The sequence below is a fragment of the Cuculus canorus genome, chromosome 3 (genome assembly GCF_017976375.1).
Source record: "Cuculus canorus isolate bCucCan1 chromosome 3, bCucCan1.pri, whole genome shotgun sequence".
Lineage (NCBI taxonomy): Eukaryota > Metazoa > Chordata > Aves > Cuculiformes > Cuculidae > Cuculus > Cuculus canorus.
Window position 1 is genome coordinate 109,020,402 of NC_071403.1, and position 20,709 is coordinate 109,041,110.

The window sequence follows — 20,709 nt, forward strand, 5'->3', positions numbered from 1 at the left end:
GATAAAACAGGACAGCCCTAGTGATTGGGAGCTGATAAAGCTGAAGGCTATAGCAGGCTGTATAGAGTAAGGCCTTCAAAGGTACAGGTGCTGTGAGAGAAAATAAGGAATGTTATGAGAGAACAAACCTAGGTAATTTCACAGCAAGAGGCAGGGAGTAGTTGGTATCATCTGTTCCTCATGGACTCTGAAGCATTTGCATGTCTCTCTTCGCAGGCACACCAGCTGATATCCTACCACTTGTGGAAGCCGTCCCGAAGTTCAAGGATGTGGACAAGAGGCAGAAGGACAAAGGTCTGTACCTGGCAAGTGTGAGAGTGGCTGGGACAGCACAGCTCAGCTGAGCACCCAGGCAGAACTCATACCTGATGGCTGCTGGCCTTAGAACAGATCTTCCATCACCTCACTATGCTGTGGCGGTGCTAAGCTGTGGGTAGTGTGTGCATAGAGGGAGAGGAGGCCCACGTACCATTGGGGATTGTTCTGGAGCAGTATTTGAATCTGCTTTTCCACTTGAGGTCTGGCTTTGGATGAAGGTTTGCCAGGACTGGTGCACCTGTGTTGGAAGGGGAGAGATAAGGGAAGAAAAGTCTCCTTCGCAGCATAGACTTACTCTGTTCACAGCAAGGAGCAGCTGCAGGGAGAACTTATATTGCACTCACCTTCACTTTTGCCTCTGTTCCCACAGCCCCTGATGAACAGGGCCAAGAAGAGGCCATAGAAACAGAGGCAGAAGAATCAACCGAAAACAATCACCTCATCCGCAAGGAGGAAGAGAAGAAAGAAGGGGCAGTGTCTTTTCATGTGTACAAGGCATATTGGCAGGCAGTGGGCAGCTGTTTGGCATTATCCATCCTCTTCTCACTGCTCCTGATGCAAGGTGAGGCACATCTCTCTTTAGACATTCCTCTCCTGTTATTCCTCGGTTGTCTGGAGTCTAAGGAAAACAATGAGGCTAGGGGTTTAAGTGCTCTCTCTGCAGCAAGCAGACCCATTTTCTCTTCCCAAAACTAAAGTAGCACAGCTGGGAGGGGGCACGTGGGAACACAATCTGTTGTCTCACTGCTGCAGTTGCATATCTGCTGCTCTAAGCAGTGCTCTGTCGCTGCTGCAGCTCCAGGCTGTTCCTTTGCTTCTGCTCTACTAATAACAGTGGAGAAGGCAGAGGAAGACTAGACTGGGCAATGAGACAATAGAAAAAGCTGTCCAGTAGCTTTCTCTCCATTTTTTCTGCTTCGTATTTGCTAACTCGAAGGTTGAATCCCTCTTTACACAGTCTGTCTTTTTCTGTAGCATCCAGAAATATCTCAGACTGGTGGCTGTCACACTGGATCTCCAGCATATCCCAGACAGCAAATACCTCTGTGATGGTCTGCTCAGCTTCCCTGCCTTCCCCACAACTGCTTCTCTTCTCCACTGTTGGGCTTGTGTAAGTGAATGCTGGTCAGGAGATGCCAAAGGATCACCTGATCCCAAAGGGCTTCTGCCTAGGGCTGATGGAGGACCCCTAGCTGCATAGGAATTGGAGTGTTTGTCCCAGCATACCAGAGTGGTGATCTTTCACAAGAGTATCAGGTTAAAGTATCCTAGTTTCTCCTGAAGTATGCTCCTGGCTTCTCATGCCCTGTCTGAGTGTTTGCTGTCATGGGGACCTTGGCGAATTCATAATCTTCCCCCTTCTGTGTTCCAGCTCCCCCATTCAAGCTCTGGACACCTCCTCAGTCCCTTCCAATGGTTCACTGGATGTGAACTTCTACCTGATAGTTTACGGAAGCATTGCAGGGGCCAACTCCCTCTTCACCATTCTTCGAGCCTTCCTCTTCGCCTATGGCGCTATCCGTGCTGCCACTGTCATTCACAACCGACTGCTCCAGAGGGCTCTAAAGGTAATAGTCAGAAAGTTCAGGACAGGCTGGGGCTCCCACAAGTCACTCTGCCCTGACATTCTTCCCATAGTTGAGAGTAAGGGTTTGGGAGGTAGGTTAGGGTATTACCTGATGAGCTTTCCTTAGGACTATATCCAAAAAGAACTGCACCGCAGCCAGTACTAGGGGCAGTTGAGCTAAGGTTCAAAATGTGTCCCGTAAGGCTTGTTCCATTCCATGCAGAGGTGTTTTATGGCTGACATGTGCTTCTTTTCACTCATTGGGCTTGGACCGGGACAATTGAATCAGTAGCTTTTGCAGGATCACGATCTTAAATTCAGATGAGATTGGAAGGAGTCATTAAATAAGATCTAGGGCTGGTGCTTGTATGTACCAGTTAACTTTTTTTAGGATTCGGGCTTCCTTGAGTCCTCAGGCCAGAGTTAGGATTAGAGGCTAGGATTAGAGGATTGGATGCTGGTGGGCCGGTATGGGATCTGAGTGATGGCTACCTGCTCATAGCTGCCTGCTATTCACCACAGACAGGTTCTTCCTTTTATCATGCTAACAGCATGAGTTGTTAGGGTGCAAGTAGATGCTGGCTTTGGAGTCTGAGATTTCTTCTCCAGCCAAGGAAGAGAAGGGAACTGTGGTGGCTGCCCCTTTGTGGCTTTATCTTCTCTCCTTGATGTTGCTTTCCTGGGCACTGTTCTGTGGCTGGATTTTGCCGCAACTGACCAAGTCTTATTTTCTGGTTGCCTTGTTGCCAGGCCACAGTCACCTTCTTTGACACCACACCAACAGGCCGGATTCTTAACCGCTTCTCCTCAGACTTGTACTGTGTGGATGACAGCCTGCCATTTATCCTCAACATCTTCCTGGCCAACATGTATGGGCTCCTGGGCATGCTGGTGATAATTACCTATGGCATCCCTTGGACTGGTCTGGTCTTACTCCCTCTGGGTGCACTCTACTTCTCCATCCAGCGCTATTACCGGCGCACATCCCGGGAGCTCAAGCGCCTTTACAGTGTCACCCTGTCTCCTATTTACACTCACTTCTCGGAGACCCTCTCGGGACTGAGCACCATCAGAGCCATGCGGGCAACTCAAAGGTGAGTGGAAAGAAAAATCTGCCAGAAAGCTAGAGTTTTGACTTTATACACCAGGGCTGTCCTGATGTGTGGCTGCTTAGAAGGTGGCAGAGTCATTAGGAATGAAGGTTGGGTGGTGCATAGCCCAGTGCAGACCTCTGTTATGTGCTTGTCAGGTTTGAGTTGGAGAATCAGCTGCGCTTGGAGCAGAATCAGCGCTGCCTTTTTGCCAGCAGCACAGCAATGCTGTGGCTGGACATCCGCCTCCAGATGATTGGAGTTGCTGTCATTACCGCTATTGCAGGAATTGCTATCGTCCAGCACCAGAAGCAAGTGGGAAATCCAGGTAGGCTGCCAGAGATTATTGTGTCTTATTCCTCCCTCTCTGCAAGGTCACACAGGCAGTTTTTAGGCTATTTAGCATGACTTCTGAGCAACAGCTTTTCTTTCTTTCCCCCACACAGTCCAGGCACATGTATCAAGCACACATTGACCAGAATTACCCAGGCTTGCTAGGGGAAAGAATTCCCGTTGTTCAAAGGCAAAGGTTCAAAGGTTGTTCGGGATGTTTAAGGCATGCCTTAATTATACCCAAAATTGCTGTGTTTGGGAACTAAATTCTCCTAATCACCTAAGGATGGACTGACAGCTGGTTGTCTTGAATGGGCATACAGTGTAAGAGAGGATGCTCATTATGAGAGTGCAGTGGTCCAGCTTGCTTAGATGCTTTCTCAGCACACTTGGGCTCCTGTATATCTGGAGAAGGCCTTTTATCACCAGAGAGAGAGATTGACCATCAGTCACCCTATGGCAGCTGAACATGCCTGACTCCTGGAGTTTGGCCCAAGTAGGGTGGACTTATGCAACTAATAGAAGTTGCCAGAAATATGTCATCTAAGTTGTGGCCAAGATGAATATTAAAATGTCAAAATGAATATTTATATATCTGACTTAGATCCTTTAAGTAGGCAGTCATATAGAAGGCCCTTTGAACTCTTCTGGATCACAGCAGGCTGGGTCCAGTAATCTCCCCCTGAGCTGGGATGCCTCTCGGGTGTAGTGCATGATATCATTTGCTAACACGACAAATGAAAAAGCCAAAGTGAAGTAAAACCCTCAAGATCTGTTAATCACTGGTCAAGGAATGCTGATGCATCATATTTGAGTATTCCCATTAATCTCAAGAGGGATATTTTCAGACTAGTCTATTTACTTGTCTTTTTATCAATCTCTTTTTCTATCTATGTGCTTAAACATATGGATGTGCCTTTGTGAGTGGTTATCCATATATCTTTTATGCTTAAATACTAGTACATCTCTGTGAATGTGTATATCTTTGTATTTCTGTGCTTGTATATATTCTTATTATTACGTGTAGTAGATACAGTGTGAATCTTCTCATTTTTGAATATGTGGATAAGTTGCTGTTTTGGTTATAACAGATTCCATACGATCACTTTGTTAATTATTAAATTGGTTTATGATTAAATACTGCTAAAGATCCAACTATTTGATCTACCTTAAATTATCAATAAATTCTACATAGCAGCTAAATCATAATCATGTAAAATATTTCCACCTGTGATAAATGCCCACTCTGAGGCTGTGGCCCTGGGGTTCCTCCTCTCCTAGTCCAGAGTTGCACATCTCCCTGCACCAGGGCAGGATCCAGAGCTCCTGCTTCCTGTCCCTCTGCAAGTCACAGCGTAGTGATTCAGCTCCTGTCCCTCCTCCTGCATGTCTCCATCCTAGAGTGGGATCCCAGACTTCAGAGTGCTGACTTCTCCTGTTTGTTTGTCATGCCACCAAGGGCCCCACTCCTTCCTTGCCAGTAACATTCTTGCTTATGCTTATATCCTCACAGGACTTGTGGGCCTCGTGCTGTCATATGCCCTGTCTGTCACAAACCTGCTCTCAGGACTCATTTCCAGCTTCACTCTGACGGAGACCATGATGGTGAGTGTGGAACGGACAGAGGAATACACCACAGACATCCCCATGGAGTCCCAGGATAAGCTGGTCCAGGTAAAAACTTCGAATGTGTTCTCAGAGACTGGCCCATCTTCTGGCTCTGTGCCCAGCACTTGCCTCCCCGGGGAAGGCACGGGGTTCCAGTGAATGCGTGGAGGGCCCGCACCCACAGAAACTACCTTGATCACTGATCCTTCGCCAGTACACCCTCTGGAGGGGATGACTCTTTGGCAGCAGTTGGTGGACTGACAGGAAGGGATAGGAAAGCAGAACAGGTCCTAGGTCAAAGCTGTGAGAGAAAAACAAGCCTAGGAGCGGGCTGGAGATGGAACTGGGCTGTGCATTGGATCTGCTTACAAGCCAAGCAACCATCTATCTGAAGGGATGGACAGGGCTTGGCCTGTGGGGAGGTGAGGCTGAAAATGACAGCGGGTCACAGTCATACTCTGTCTCACACTGTTATTCCTCTTAGGTTGCTCCTGACTGGCCAAGCCAGGGGATTGTGGAGTTCCAGCAGGTGGTCCTGGCCTACCGAGCAGGCCTGCCCAATGCACTCGATGGTGTGAACTTCACTGTTTACCCTGGAGAGAAGGTGGGGATTGTGGGTCGCACAGGATCTGGAAAATCCACCCTTTTCTTGGCCCTTTTCCGCATGCTGGAGCTGAAATCAGGACGGATTCTCCTGGATGGTGTTGACAGCAAGCTGGTGGGCTTGGAGGAGCTGAGGTACAGAGGGCTGAGCAGAGAGGAGGGCAGTGAGGGGTGGGGCTGGAGGCTAGGAGCTGTTAGTGGTTGGATGCCAAAGGGAAGAGTGAGGCGCAAAAGATTTACTGTCATGGAAATCTCTTGTCTGATTGTGGCAGCTTCTTACGAGTTGTTCTGTTCCTAAACAGCTGTGCTAAAGAAACCAGGCTGAATATATGACCCATATCTCTGTGCCTCTAACATACGCAGCAAGCCAAGATAACAACCCAGGAGAAAGAAAAGTGGCCTTTGCTTTCCTGCAGCATGAGTCTTCAGTTCTTGTTTGCTTGCAGATCTAGGCTGGCCATTATCCCCCAGGATCCATTTTTGTTCAGTGGCTCAATCCGAGAGAACCTGGACCCCCAGGGAAAACGGACAGATGCAGAGCTCCACGAGGTGCTAGAGCAGTGCCACCTGCTAGGTGTCATTACTCAGATGGGTAAGTCTGAACCCAGCAAGAAGCTGGTGTGCCCTGGTATGGGGAGAAGGGAGAAGGCCTCAGCTCAGTCAGAGAGCTGAGGAAAAGGAGCCAGGTGGATGCAGTAGGGAATTGGACCGCAATAGGACCAGGGTGGGAACAGGTTAGTGAGACCCTGGTGATATTCTCTGAGATTTACTGGCATGAGACTGGCAGGTGATAGATTAGGTGGGACCAGCAAGATGTTAAAGCACAGCCTGAGAGTGAAGCCAGCCCCTCATTCTAGTGGAGCATGACATCACTGTGCCAGTTATTGTGTGCATCCAAGCATAAAGGCTCCAATTCCCAAGGCCTGAGCAGAACTGGGATTTTGAGCGCTACTTGGAAATTGCCAGACTAAGGGAGACATTTGGGGTCCAGTGTAGAGCCTCGTGGGGTGACTGCTGAGCTTGAATCCTGCAGGTGGATTGGACAGCGAGCTGGGAGAGAGAGGAAAGAGTCTGTCTGTGGGACAGAGGCAGCTGGTGTGTCTGGCAAGAGCGCTCCTGACACAAGCCAAGGTGAGTGCCCTGCCTCCTTTGGAGAGGGGGAAAGGGTGAACTGCCAATGGTCACGTGCCAGAGTTGGGGTGGAGTGGGAAACAGACAACCTGTGATACCTTCTCGGGCTGTCCCTGGGCATGGATTGGGGTCTTCCCTGTGGTGGTGGCAGCTCCCTTCACTCTGTTCCTGGCAGGTGCTGTGCATCGATGAGGCCACAGCCAGCGTGGATCAGAAGACAGACCAGCTGCTGCAGCACACCATCCGCCAGCGCTTCGCTGACAAAACTGTTTTGACAATTGCTCACAGGTACAGAGAAAGCAGTGCTCTGCACCTAAATTCATCCTCCTGCTCATAGGTAGTGGTGGCTGTGCCTGCCATACCTGGGCCTTGAGCTGAGCAGAAAGAGCTCCATACTGAGGCTTTTCAAGTGCAAAAGGCTGGACCTTACCTATCTGCCTTTTCTGCTTTATTAGCCCCTGGATGCTGGGAAGAGCTGGATGTGAAAACATTGTACCCAGAAACTGGAGGGCAGCAAAGGGCAAATGCCACGTTGTGTAGCACATGTTTCTTCCTGGGTGCTGCTTGCTGGGGACGGGGTAGTGAATCGGACCTCGTGGTTCTGCCCAGTTAGGGCGAGCAGCAATGACGAGCTATTCTAAAGAAACGAACAGTGTGGCGGCCCGGGGGGAGCCAGTGTTTCTGGCTCAGTAGAGGGCACTGCAGGACAGCCGCAGCGTTGTGGCTGCAGCCAGCTCCTAGCCAGGGCTGGCGAAAGGCTGGGTGCTTCTGTTTTCCAAAGCCCTGAGTTTTGATCCCAGCCTGCTCCCGATTCCGGCAAGACAGACACTGCCCTGGCAGGACAGGGCAGCTGAGACATTTAGTGTAAGAGTAGAGGCAGAAGATGGTTACAGGTGGAGAGAGGAGGGAAAAGCTTCCATACCGTGGATACTGAGAATGGCAGCGTTCCCACTCTTCCCAAGGGGAGGAGAATTTGGAGGAGGATTGTGCAGTCATATGTAGAGTGTTTTCAAAGCACAAAGGTTACCACAAAAGTAAAAATCAAACAAGCAGGTGGCAGGGGCTGGTGTCCTGCTGCACAGAAGTGGGAGTGATGGATGGGCAGGATGGGCTGTGCCTGGCAAGTGAATCCAGTAGGTCTTGTTAAATACATCAGATAGGAGCAAGGCAGGAGGGCTGTGAAGGGAACGTGGTTCCTACACTAGAGATATTCATAAATAGAGTAGAAAAGTAAGGGCACCATGGGCTGAGGTGTGTGTTTGTTTTGGGTGGGGTAAACCACATCTGATGGATAAGGAGAACGAGCAGCAGCAGGAGTGGCAGAAGGCAAGGCAGCAAGACTGTTGAACATGGCTCCACCCCCTCTTCCGCTGGAATGAAGGGAGATGGGGGAGTGGGGGCACTAAGGAGGGAGAGATGGTAATGCTTGTTTTGTACCTATGGTTCTTCCATGCCATTCAGGTTCAGGTGAACCATTAATGGGATGGATGAAATCTAGGATAGGAGTACTTGTCCCTTTCCCCTCCAGGTCACTTCCAGTGCTGCAACCTGGCACTTCGTTGCAGATGAATGTGTAACTGGAGTCCTGAACTCAGTACTTTTTACCTGCTTAAACCCTGTCCGGTGTCTTGCCTGTGACCTGCAGCTTTGTTGGGCTATAGTTCCACACTGAACAGTGCACAACTGTGCAAAGGCATGCTTGCTGCCCTGTCTTCCCTCCCCAGGGCCAGAGTTTTCTGCCCTGCCAGCAGTCTGGGCAGAACTGGGCACATACATGTGCTGGAGGTAATGTGGTTAGTAGTTCAGTGGTGGCAGCGTAATCAAAGAGGCTAGATTGCTGGGGAATGGCAGCTGATGCACGAGTCTATTTCTACTACCCTCAGGAAGTGGCAAGTGAGGAAATGTAGGGGCAAACAGAAGCAACTCACCTGTGGGAATGCAAGCTTCTTGTGCAGTCCCAGAATCAGGTGTGCCTTGAGCATTCCCTCCACGTCCCTGTATGCTCCTGGTGCCTTGTCATGCCCAGCAACTGGAAGCTCCTAAGAGGGGGTGCATTTCAGCAGTGCGCAGAGGCTCTCTGGCAAGCTGGACTGCAGCGTGTCCCCAGGTGCACAGAGAGAAGCCCTGCAGATCCTGGTGCTGGGCATGTCTTAGGCCACCCCTTGACAGCAGGGGAAGCAGGATCCAGGGTTTCTTCTTGGATCCACCAATGTCTGTCCTGGTGTTTGCTGTCCGCAGGCTGAACACCATCTTGGACTCGGACCGTGTGCTGGTGATGCAAGCTGGGAGAGTGGCAGAGCTGGATACACCCACCCGCCTAAGCCAGAAAGATGACTCCTTGTTCCAGCGCCTCCTACACAGTGGGCAGCAGTGACCTCCCTCCTGGGCTGAGCACAGGTAGCCCTCCTTGACTCCATTGCTGGCTTTCCTCTCCACCCATCAGTGCTGTACCTGGAGGGCCAGGAGCTGCTCAGGTGAGGGAAGGGCTAATTCTTGCCTGCAGGCAGCAATTATTTGTCCTCAGGGACAGGAACATGGCATTGCAGCCCTTCCTTCAGTAGGGAAGATAGGACCTGGTGTTTAAGGCCACGCAAGCCCAGCAGGTGGGTTACTGCTCGCCTCCAAGTCTCCCCTTTGAGATTACAGAGGGCTTTTCTGCTTGCTGAAGAATCAGTGACTGCTAGTCTGAGACTTAGTCTCACATGTGTAATTTAAAATAAAGTAGAAACAGCCTTGCAAAGTCCTGTTATTTAGTTTTCTGTTCCCTTTTCCCTCCAGACCCACAGCTTCCTTGTGAGATACAGGGTTGATGCCCTTTCTGTGTAAAGACAACCCTACCTGCTCCCTACTACTTTCAGAGGGTACTGACCATTCCAAGCCCAGAGGTTGCACCCAGGGACCTTGCTTCTCTTCTTCTAGTTTACAGTGGAGAAGGCCTTCCCCTGAAGGACCGGAATGTGATTACATTAAAGACCTGTAAGGCTAGTTTATTTTGAGACCAGTTTTCCAAGAGAAACTCCCTATCCCTCCTGCCCTCCTCCCAGCTGCACAAACCCACAATTGCTTTCATTTCTAGGATTAGATCGCTCTTCCCATGGGCATCGTTGGACTCAGTCTGTGGTTTTCTTTCTCCCCAGCACTGAGGCAACACCTAGCAGGTACACACCTTTGCTATGCTCTCGTGAGGCAGGTTTCATTCCTTCCCTTGAGGATGTGGGAGTCATCTCCTCCTGCAGCCAGAGTATGAGGTCCTATGTCACAATCTGGGTTTGCATTCTTGAGGGAAGTAACGGAGGTATTCATCCAAAAAAGTCACTGAGTGACCTGATCTAATTAGATCTGCTGGGGCAGGAGGTTGTTCTCCAGAGGTCCCTTCCAATAGAAATTATTTTACGATTCTCTGATACGCTGTTTCTGGGCTTGCATTTGTTTTATTTGATAAAGGTACATCATCCATCAATGTATTAAAAATATAATCTTTCTGATGAAGCCCCAGTTCCCTCTCCCAATTCTCCCTCCTGGCTGAGTGCTCACTGCTCTGTTAACTCTCTTCACACCGTGTTGCACCCAGCTCTCAGCCCCACAGGCCAGTAGTAGGGTTTGGGCTGCTGGTGGTCAGGGGTTACCCCACTGCTTAGCCCTCTGTAACCAAGAGGAGGCATGAAAAATCCTGGCCCTGGCAGAGACACCAATTGCTGCACATCACACCAGCGCTGGCAGAAGCAGCCCTAGTTCAAAGGCTAAGTGACCTGGCTGTCTACTACCTCTTGGCTATGCTTTAGCAATGGTGGAGAAGGCAGTGCTATTTCTGCTTCCTATGGGCACCCCAGGCTCGCTGGCCTGTCCTCACGCCCATTGTGGGGAGTCGTTGACAAAACAGGAGCTCAGTCTTTCTTGTATCAAGAAACTATATGATGGCTGACTTGAGGTTAGTGCCAGTTGCCTGCCTTGGAATGACTGGGAGAGGAAAGGAGGGTTTGGATCTCTTATCGCTCCTGAACCAGCTGCAGCACATCTCCAGTGTCACCTGCGAGGGCACATCAGAAGGACCAGCTCAGGCCCTGAGGACCCCAGAGGGGAGCAAGCTATGCTCCTTCCTGTCAAGAAATGGTGAAGCGGAAGTGCATGCTGGAGAGGGGAATAGTTTTGCCATTTGCATCAAGACCAGAAAGGACGGCTCAGTAAGTGGAGGGAGAAGACTCCTGGATTATCAGGAGGAAAGTATAGAACGTGTTTGTAACTGTAAGTTTGACAGCCAGAGGAAGGGGCATCACCCAGGGCAGAAGAAGGGCATGAAGAGACCCCAAATGATCTCTAGAGTCTCTTCAAACTGGCTCACCAAACCACAAGGCCAGGAGAAGAAGAAGCCCTTGCTCCCTAAAGACATGGCATCTGACATGACAGCATCCAGAAACAGCCAGAAGCCACCCCATCCAGTACTGGAGCAGGGAAACCCTTGTAGCCACAACTGTCCCGAAGACTGCAGAAGAAACATCCCAACACCAGCATAAACGAGAGGGAAAAGCCCCTTCCAGTAGTCACAGAGAGGAGTTACACAAGGCCTGGCAGAACTTTGGCTTGCAAGAAAGCTGTGTTCTCCTCGCAGCACTACCCATCCTGCTTCTGAGAGCTCACATCAGCGCATGTCAGGCAGTGCTGGTTCTGCGCACTATGGGCTGCCACAAGTGTCACATCACTGCTCCCCTGCAGGGCTGACCCAACACCACCCTGCTTTTGGATACCTTTGGGTGCTGGCTGCCCCGGCTGAGTGGGAGACGGCTCAGACTCAAGTGGAGCCATCGCACCAACACTCGATGCTGCAGGCTTCCATTGATGCTTTTGCTGCTCCGGGAGCCCTTCCCCACTGCCCAGCTTGTGCCAGCACAGCTCCCCAGGGTTGCAGTTCGAGGGGTTTGCCAGCACAATGACCTGCCAAGGGCCTGGCTCAGAGTCCTCACAGCTCATAGCTCCGTCGTCTTCCTGGGCTCGATCAGGACGGTGTTGAGCATGCCCACCTGACACTCCTGGTCTTGGAGCTTTCTTGCAGCCTGCAAAGGGCTTTGGCACCAGTTTGACCTCTGACGGCCCCTCTGCCAGTTCCTCAGTATTAGCAGGACAGTGATGAGGACCAGCACTGCTGTCAGCACCCCAAAGACCAGCACTGTCACCAGCTGGGCTTCAGTCAGCCCTGAGTCCCTTTGGGTCACCACCTCTTTCACAGAGATTTTCAATAACCCTCCCCCCGGCTCTTTCTCGCTGTGGTTGGCCATACGTCGCCCTGTGACCACGGTCCTGACAGGCTCTGGCTGTGTCACTGCGAGCATCTCGCTAGCAGTGCTTTTCACCACGCCACCGTTCTCATGGTTTGCAGGGTGGTAGGGTGCAGCCCAGGTGGGCTCGGGGATGGAAATCTCACAGGTTTTGCCAGTAAAACGGTCAGGACACAGGCAGTCGTAGTCATTGATGCGGTCGTAGCACTTTGCCCCATTTTTGCACGGCTGGCTGGCGCAGTCATTGATATTGATGGTGCAGAAACGCCCTTCAAAGCCCACCTGGCACTGGCAGGAGAAGCGGTTGATCCCATCATGGCATGTGGCACCATTGGCACAGGGACGCATCAAGCAGTCATCCACATCGTTCTCGCAGAGAGCCCCCACGAAGCCAGCAAGGCATCGGCAGGTGAAGTTGCTGGCAAAGCCGTTTTCATCTTGACACTGCCCTCCATTCTTGCATGGAGACCTGCATGGAGAGAGCAAGGGTAAGTCATGGCCCTGGAGAGCAAGCAGCTTGCCCCACTCTAGGGAGATAAACACACACAGCCGCTTGCGTGGCCAGTGGATCTGGCACCAGCCCACTCCATGGAGAAGGGGGAAAAAGGAGCAGGACCTTCTCAAGGGGAGGACCAGGCAGGGATTTCTGCCTCCCCACAAGACAGGCTATGGGACCTCCTGAAATACTGTGGCTGTGCATGGGCCCACCACCCACCAGGCAGACTCTTCAGCCAAATGATCTAAAGAGGAAGCATGCCCTCCTGATGCTCCCCAAAGGCAGGACAGGTATCAGCTCATCACACCTACAGCAGTGTGATCTGATTGCAACAAAGACCTTGAGTCGGCAGGATCATGTGGTGCACACAGCTAAACCAAAAACATGGTCTGGGCTTAACTCCCATCAGCACATGGAATTCCACAGATAATGAGCCAAGCGGGGCCACTGCTTGGCAGTGCGTGACCTGAAGTTAACGCTATCTGTAATCTTGCTGCCTCGGCTGCTGTGCCTCACCCTGCCTTCTCACATGGCCCAATCTTCATCTCACAGTCCTTCCCATGGAAGCCTTCTGGACACAGGCAGGAATATTCCCCATCTCGGTCGTAGATGCACTGAGCCCCATTTTGGCACGGGGACTGGTGTTCGCAGATGTGTATGTCTGAGGGGAAAGAAAAAGCTGGGAATTAGCAAGAAAAGAGGGGCAATGTGGCCAATTCAGTTGCCATGCAGCCCATCAAACCCAGTGGGGATGGGGAAATGGCAGGAGCTTCTCCTGCCTCTCTACCAATGGGCACCTGCAGCAATGGAAGTGCAGCACCTACTTGGAGATTCACAACTACCATCCGCAAAAAGCACAGGCTTCAGGGCGCAGAGAAAGGAAGTTTTCCTGCAAATTTTTGCAATGTGAAGATACTGTGCACACCATCTGTCCAGCCAGTGGAGACCTTGTGGCACAGAGGAGTTGCACTGGGGAGCAGTTGGAGGAGGGGAGCCCACTGGCCACCTGCTGAAGACAGGAAGCCCTGGGGGAAGCATGAGGTGCTGCCTGGAGCCCAGGCGTGGTGTGGGAAAGGCAATGAGTTCATCCACTCCGTTTCCTGAAGCTGGCCAGTGTCACAGCAGCTTTTGCTGTGCAGCCAGGGAGCAGGTGCCAGCAGCCTGACTTCTTCTGCAGGAAGGGGATGGCAGGCAACATCCCATCTCCTGAGCAGCCCAGGTGGCATCACTTGGGTGGTGTGTGTGCTGACTCACCTGGCCATGCAGGGGGGGCTGGGTTTCTGCCCTTAGAGGTTAGGATGTCCAGTCTGCAACTCACCTTTATCACAGAACTTGCCAGCCCAGCCGGTGTGACAGATGCACTGCCAAGGCTGGTGGCATGTCCCATGGAGACACCCCGGCATACGCACGCACTCCTCGCAGTACTCGCCCTCCCAGCCTGGATCACACCTGCAAGAGGACAGGTCATGGCAGCGTGACAAAACCCAGGCAGGGGCTGCAGAAAGCCTCACTGCTTGCCATGCAGGCTTGCTGCAGATAGTGCTGGGAAGCCCTCCTAAAGCCCTCCATGAACCTGCTGGCTCCCTCCTCCACAGGAGATCAGTACTGGCATCTCATCTTTCCATGGAAGCAGGCAGACCGAGCAGGAGCAGACCCCTCCTCTGCAGCCAGAGAGGGTGAGGGGGCAAAAACAGCTCAGCAGCTCTCCTGCAGCAAGCCACTCTGTACACACCACTGTTTTAGCTCAGCAATTCCTGTGGCTCCCGCATTACACAGCCATTCTGGTGGGCAGAGAAATGCCCCATCCCTAATCCTTGCAGCCCAGGTGTCCAGGACCAACTTATAGCAGTCTGCTCCTCCCAGGGCTGCCCTGCAGTGGGATGAGGGGCAGCATCCAGGACTGTGGCAACCCACGTGGCTGCAGGGTCATGCTCTCAGCTTTGCCTCTGAGGGATCTGTGCACCAGCTGGAGCTGCAATTCCAGGAATCACACACGCACTACTATCATGGGATAGGGGTGTCCCCAACTTGCTGGTGAGCCCTTTATGAAAACACCCAGAGATCCCCATCGCAGCCCAGGTTCCAGAGAGAGGACCCCTGATGCCCTCAGACATGCACATCAGTAGCTCTTCTTTTCCACACCCCCAGGGAGAGTATCCACATCTCAGACAGCAAGGAAGCCAAGCAAGCCGGCTGCTCCCGCAAGTCTGCACTGCTGCCTGCTGACTGTCCTCATCATCTCTGAGTTGGAGGCTCTCTCCCCACCAGTCAGGCATGGCCCGGCTGTCCCCTGCTCCTGTCTAGACAAAAAGGGCTCAGAAGAATGATGTCAGTCAGAGCGCAGTGAGAGGCATTCCTGGAAGCACTAGAGCAAAGGCTGGAGACCAGCAAGGCGCTGAGGCATCAAAGTGTCCCACTCCAGAGGGAGTCAGGTATAAAGAACAGAGTCAACAATTCCAGGCGCTTAAGCTTGGGGCAGGGATGCAGACCCGAGGGAAGCAGCACGGAGGGAGGAAGAGCTGTTATGGTCAGGGGCAGCAGGAGCAGGGAGCCGAGGACAAGCCTTACCTGCACTTCCCATCCTGGTCACATCCGCCATGGGCAAGATTACAGCGTTCACTGCAGTCATCACCTACCAGGCAGGAGACAGGGGAACTTAGGTTAAGCAGATACCGTAGATGACTCCAGATCTGCCCACGGCCCTGCTGGCTCACAGCTCTTTTTTTTTCTTTCTAAGCACTCAGCCTGCCCCTTCCCAGAACTGCAAAGTGGGAGACCTTCCTTTCAGTGGCTGCATGCCACAGAAGAGATGAGGTTTTTGCAGTCATCCAAACACCAATAACGCTCTCTTTACTGAGAAATGGGACCCTGCTTAAAAGCTACCTGGTCTCTGACCATCCCCCACACACACACTCCGCTTTCTCTGCTGCCTCCCTTAGACTTCGGGCCCTTCTGGGCAAGAATTGACGTTGCCCATGCATTAATGCAACCTGTGTAATAGAGCACGACCCACCGGGTACCTTGGTCACACAGTTGTGTGACAAACATGGTGGGAAAGCTCTGGATCAGGTACTGCAAGGGGCACAAAGGGACCAAGGATGGATTGTCTTTATCTCCTAGGATGTCTCCATCCCTAGGGACAGCTCTTGGCATGGAGAAGCCTGGTGGGGGTTCCTGCCCTCCTCCAAGAGCCAGCTGCCAGCAGGCCCCTTCCATCATGGGCACACAGGACTGGGCATTGCAAGAGGCCAGGTATCCAGTTCTGTTTATTTATTTAAAGGCCACAGAAGCTGTAACTGAGCTGTGGCCTTGTCATGCCAGTTCTCATCTCCCATTCACTGCTGGCCTTCTTTCTCCAGCCAGGTGTCCCATTTCATCTCTACCTTCCCATCTTCCCCATCACCTGCTTGTATCTTAGCTCCACAGGGAGCTGGCTTGCTCTGGCCTCATGGGCAGAAGAGGTAGAGCAAATGTCAGGAAGCAAGAGGTTTCTCCAGGAGCCCAGTGTGATCCCAGGACAGGCCCAGAAGATGAACACTCTTACCTGACTGAGACACTCTGTCCTGGACTGGGGCAAGTTAAAGCCCCTGTGACAAGAAGTGCACTCAGGCTTTCCCCAAACCGTGCGATGTACTGCCCAGGAAGCAAGCAGGGGGAGAAATCCCCCATCCACATGCTCGCTGAACTGAGGTGGTAGGTCCCACCACTCAGGATAAGAGCCTCCCAAAACAAGCCATCACAAAGCTAGGGCAGTATGCTGGGACTGCTCAGCCCAGGCCTGGGAATTGTAATCTTTCTTATTTGTTAACATCTCTCCTGGCAGACAGTTTTGGGAATTCATTGGGAATTCACATCCAGAGGAGGGGGAAAACAAAATAATCTTTAGAAAGGGATTTTGTCTCATGGCATCCAGAATTAGCCATTCAGTTTTGGGATCTTCTTTCCCCCTCACCGTGCCTCTCCGAACAGGCCCTCTGGCTCAGCAACTCATTCGTCCTAACTGCAAGAGACAGAGCAGTGGGACCTCTCACTGCCAGTCTGCTCAGGCACTGCCACCCCCATGGGCACTAGAGCGGGTGTCTCTATGGTTGCCACCAGTTACCTCCCAGGTGCAGGATGACTGAGCAGCACTCTGTGGTCTTCCAGGTCAGGCCAGCTCTATTTTGCATGGAGAACTGAGAAGACTTCAGCAATGCCAAGAACAGGTTTGGAAAGACGGATGTAAGAGAGAAGGAACCCACACCCATAGAGACTCACCTTGGGCAAGCTGGTGATGGGCCAAGAGTATCCAAACCAAGGACATGAGCTGGAGACAGAAGCTCCTGAGCATGGTCAGTGTGGCCCCACCGAGATGAACACCTACAGAGAGAAAAGGAGCAAGCTCGGAAAAATCCCCAGGCTGACACCACAGCTTCACTTCATGCATCCCTTCCTCTCTGCTACCTGGCAGTTTCGAGTTGAAACATTCAGTTTTGTACAGACTTGTCACCGCGTTCCTCTCTGTCCTTCCAGGCCCCTTTCTCTAAGGCAATGTTGGAGCACCAAGAATAAAAAAACCTTTTAAAATGCACGTACAGGAGAACTCAATCCTGAGCATCTAATAGCTCAGGCTGTTACACTGCATCTTGGAGCACCCGCCTCCGCCAGCTGCTGTCAAGAGAGCAGAAGCCTCTAGAAACACCAGTCCAGCTGTGGGGACCTTCATTTTCTCTCCTTAGGTCTGAGGGGTTTCATCTTCGTGTTAAGGTCCCTACAGTGCATGTTCAGAGCAACAGATGGACTGAGTCTCCTTACAGCACCCAGGCTGCTTTTCAAGCCCTTCAGGAGAGCAAGGAGCCAAGCAGATCTAGCAGGCGGTAAATGGCAGCCCCTTTCAGCATAAGGGAGTAAAGCAATAGGCACTAGACCCGGGCTGCAGCCCCAGGTGAGAAAGGCAAACATGCACCTCTTACTACGTGCAGTCCTTTTCCACAGCTGTCCTGCAGAGAGCCCTGTCAGCCTAGGGTTCCTGCACCCATCTATTTTCCGACTGCAGCCTGGCCTCTTGAAGTAACGTTAAATACTTTCCAAAAATGCTTCATTCCCTCCCAGCCTTCTGGGGTTGTTAAGGGCAGGGAATTCAAGGGTGATATCATAAATATATTACTATAATGAGATGGGAGGGATTAAACAGTTCTGCTAGGAGAATGGTAAAGGTACAAAGCAGAATCCATCCAGCCGCGTGGGTGTGATGGACAGGGGCCATTCCACTTTCAGCTCAACTCTTTAGCTCAGGATGGTTGTGTTGAGCCAGTAGTTGCATAAAAGACTTCTCAGATAGAGAGAGAAGTGTCCCACCCACCCACATGTAGGCATGCATTGCAGGAAGAGGTTTTGGGGTCCCTGCTAAGGACTTCACCTGCCTGAACCAGACAAAATAGCCCACGAAAAGCAATGATGTTACTCCAAGCATCTCTCCGGCAAACAAACCATCACCTACAAAGGATGCATTATCTTCAGAGGGGCTACAGGATGTTACTGTCACTGCCCAGCACAGACTGCTGAATCCTCCCTCCACACATTTCCCTTGTCACCACGCTCGGAAGGACCCTCCTTTGCCTCCTGCCTCAAAATGCTGGGTAGTGGTGAACAGCTGCTGCATTTCAGGGGAGGGTGAAGCAATTCCTATGAAACTTATAAAATAATTTAGGGCTGAATGGTTAGTATCCTGTTTCTTCAGAGCTGTGAAGAGCTCAACCTCTGACCACATGTCATTGCAAAGGTCGTTTCCCCCATGGCTCCCCACAGCCTCTCCACTCGAGGGGCAGCTTCTCAGACTTATTGACACAGCCATCCCAGGGGTGCTGCTCCCAGCATCCACCCAGAAGCTGACCCGGACCCTGGCAAAGCACCAGGGGGTATCCTGGGGGGACAGCCCCAGCCTGAGGGAAGTGTGAGCAGCACCCTGGCAGGCCTGGCTTTGAGTCACTGAGGCACGGAGGAGGAAGCTCCCTCCATCCCACTCCTCTGCTATGGGTTTGAGGCCAGCTCCCCAGGGGCTGTGGGCTACTAAGGATGCCCTCGGGGGCTGTTAACCTGCCCCTCATGGGTACTAGGGACCTTTGTATGGTTGGGGGCTATCAGCGACAGCCATAGGAGAGGGGCTATCACGGGCTGCGTGTTATTAAGGATGTTCCTGGCAGCTACTAACCTGTCTCCTAAGGGTACGAGGGACCTTTGCATGGTTGGGGGCAATCAGGGGCTGTGGACTATTAAGGACATCCCCAGGGGCTTTTAACCTGTCCCTCAGGGATATTAGGGACCTTCATATGCGTGGGGGCTCTCAGCGACAGCCCTAGGAAGGGAGCTATCACAGGCTGCGGGCTACTAAGGATGTTCCTGGGAGCTACTAACCTGCCTGTTGGGGGTACTAGGGACCTTCATAGGGTTGGGGGCCACCAGGGACAGCCCCAGGAGAGGGCTTTCAGGGGCTGCGGGCTGTTAAGGACATTCCCGGGAGCTCTTAACCTGTCCCTCAGGGATACTAAGGACCTTTGTATGGGTGGGGGCTACCAGAGACACCCCTAGGAAGGAGGCTAACAGGGCCTGTGGACTATTAAGGACATGCTCAGGGGCTTTTAACCTGCCTCTTAGGGGTACTAGGGACCTTCAACGGGCTGGGGGCCACCAGGGACAGCCCCAGGAGGGGGCTTTCAGGGGCTGCGGGCTATTAAGGACATTCCCGGGAGCTGTTAACCTGTCCCTCAGGGATACTAGGGACCTTCATAGGGTTGGGGGCTACCAGGACAGCCCCAGGAGGGGGTTCTCAGGGACCCCTGGGGGCCGGTGGCCCGCGGTAGGATGCCCGGGGGATGCCGCGCCGCTATGGCTCGCTTCGCCCGCACTCCCTCCCTCCCCCGCCGCTTCGGGACCCCCCCGAGCTCCCCGTTCTCCTCTGCTCCCCACCATCCCCGGTGATGCCGCCTTCCCCCCCCCTCCCCGGTGTCGCTGCGCGAAGCCCGCACCGAAGGCGGCGGGAGGTGTGGGAGGGGGGGGAAGAACGGGGATGCGGGTCCCAGTTGTCCCCCGGTGTCCCCCGCCTCCCTGCTCACCTCGGCGACTCGGCGGTCGTTGTGGCTACCGCGGGGCGGCCATGCCCGGCGGGGCTGCGCAAAGGGGGAGCCGCCGCGTGTGCCGCTGGTGCCGCGCCGCTCCGCCCGCCGCCGCGCAGCCCCGGCCGCCTGCCAGCGGCGGCGTGTGCCTGCCTGCACAGCCCCGCTCCGCCGGGACATCCCGCCCCCCCGCCGGGCAGACCCTGCCCCCGCCCCGCCGCACCGGCCCTCGGGCTGTCCCCGGGGACACCGCCCGGGACCCCGGGGTGGGTGCCCCGCTCCCCCCGGCGCTGCTCCTCGCTCAGAAACAGGGGCGTAGAATCGCTCGGTTGGAAAAGACCTTTGAGGTCGAGTCCAACCGTACCTGGACGCTACTAGATCGTAGAATCATAGAATCACCAGGTTGGAAAAGACCTCTTGGATCACCGAGTCCAACCATTCCTATCTGCCGCTAAACCACGTCCCTGAGCACCTCGTCCACCTGTCTTTTAAACACCTCCAGCGATGGGGACTCAACCCCCTCCCTGGGCGCCTCTGCCAGTGACCAATGACCCTTTCTGTGAAAATTTTTTTTCTGTTATCCAATCTGAACCTCCCCTGGCGCAGGTTGAGGCCATTCCCCCTTGTCCTGTCCCCTGTCACTTGGGAGGAAAGGCCAGCTCCCTCCTCACCACAACCTCCTTTCAGGTAGTTGTAAAGAGCAATGGGGTCTCCCCTCAGCCTCTTCTTCTCAAACCCCAGTTCCCTCAGCCACTCCTCGTACGACTTGTTCTCCAGGCCCTTCACCAGCTCCATTGCTCTTCTCTGGGCACACTAGTATTCCTAAGCACTTCATCTACCCGCCTTTTAAACACCTCCACGGATGGGGACTCCACCACCTCCCTGGGCAGCCTCTGCCAGCGCCCGATAACCCTTTCTGTGGAGGAAAGATGAGATAATCCAAGCCCTCACTTTGCTCAGGTTATCTGAAAGCAGCGAAAATGTCTCCTGCAGCCTCTGTCTGCCAGGTACAGGGGCCACTCAGCACACCTCTGCCAGCAAATTGCAGGGTTCAGTAGCCCCATCCTTAAAGCTAAGGAGAAATGTAGGGTGGTCACCCCACAAGTAATAAGCCATTGAGTGAAACTGTGGCCTCAGGCACTTCTCTTGCTGGTGCTTACAAGCTGTGGACACCAGCACCTTGGTGAACAATAAGATAACC

At 52.9% G+C, this 20,709-nt stretch overlaps 2 protein-coding genes across 7 annotated transcripts in view; one reads left to right on the top strand and one right to left on the bottom strand.

Moving 5' to 3' along the window:
• ABCC10 (ATP binding cassette subfamily C member 10) overlaps positions 1-9,377 on the top strand; it is a 25,214-nt gene extending 15,837 nt beyond the window's left edge. For all 5 annotated transcript variants that reach the window (XM_054061456.1, XM_054061453.1, XM_054061452.1 and 2 more), the window contains exons 11-22: positions 217-294; positions 689-880; positions 1,294-1,429; positions 1,691-1,886; positions 2,636-2,979; positions 3,135-3,304; positions 4,823-4,983; positions 5,402-5,655; positions 5,967-6,112; positions 6,554-6,651; positions 6,827-6,939; positions 8,890-9,377. In XM_054061456.1, coding sequence (XP_053917431.1) covers positions 217-294; positions 689-880; positions 1,294-1,429; positions 1,691-1,886; positions 2,636-2,979; positions 3,135-3,304; positions 4,823-4,983; positions 5,402-5,655; positions 5,967-6,112; positions 6,554-6,651; positions 6,827-6,939; positions 8,890-9,025 — 2,024 coding nt within the window. In that variant the 3' untranslated portion in view covers positions 9,026-9,377. The remainder of the gene's footprint in view (positions 1-216; positions 295-688; positions 881-1,293; positions 1,430-1,690; positions 1,887-2,635; positions 2,980-3,134; positions 3,305-4,822; positions 4,984-5,401; positions 5,656-5,966; positions 6,113-6,553; positions 6,652-6,826; positions 6,940-8,889) is intronic.
• Positions 9,378-9,741: 364 nt separating this feature from the next.
• Positions 9,742-20,196, bottom strand: DLK2 (delta like non-canonical Notch ligand 2). 2 transcript variants are annotated; one of them, XM_054064075.1, is made up of 6 exons: positions 20,180-20,196; positions 16,675-16,776; positions 14,986-15,049; positions 13,736-13,866; positions 12,934-13,078; positions 9,742-12,390 (listed from the first exon to the last, which is right to left on the bottom strand). In XM_054064075.1, the coding sequence occupies exons 2-6, from the start codon at positions 16,745-16,747 to the stop codon at positions 11,613-11,615; spliced, it is 1,191 nt and encodes a 396-aa protein (XP_053920050.1). In that variant the 5' UTR covers positions 16,748-16,776; positions 20,180-20,196; the 3' UTR covers positions 9,742-11,612. The 2 variants fall into 2 exon arrangements, with proteins under 2 accessions (XP_053920050.1, XP_053920049.1); XM_054064074.1 differs by lacking the exon at positions 20,180-20,196 and adding an exon at positions 19,509-19,664.
• Between the last annotated feature and the right edge of the window lie 513 nt (positions 20,197-20,709).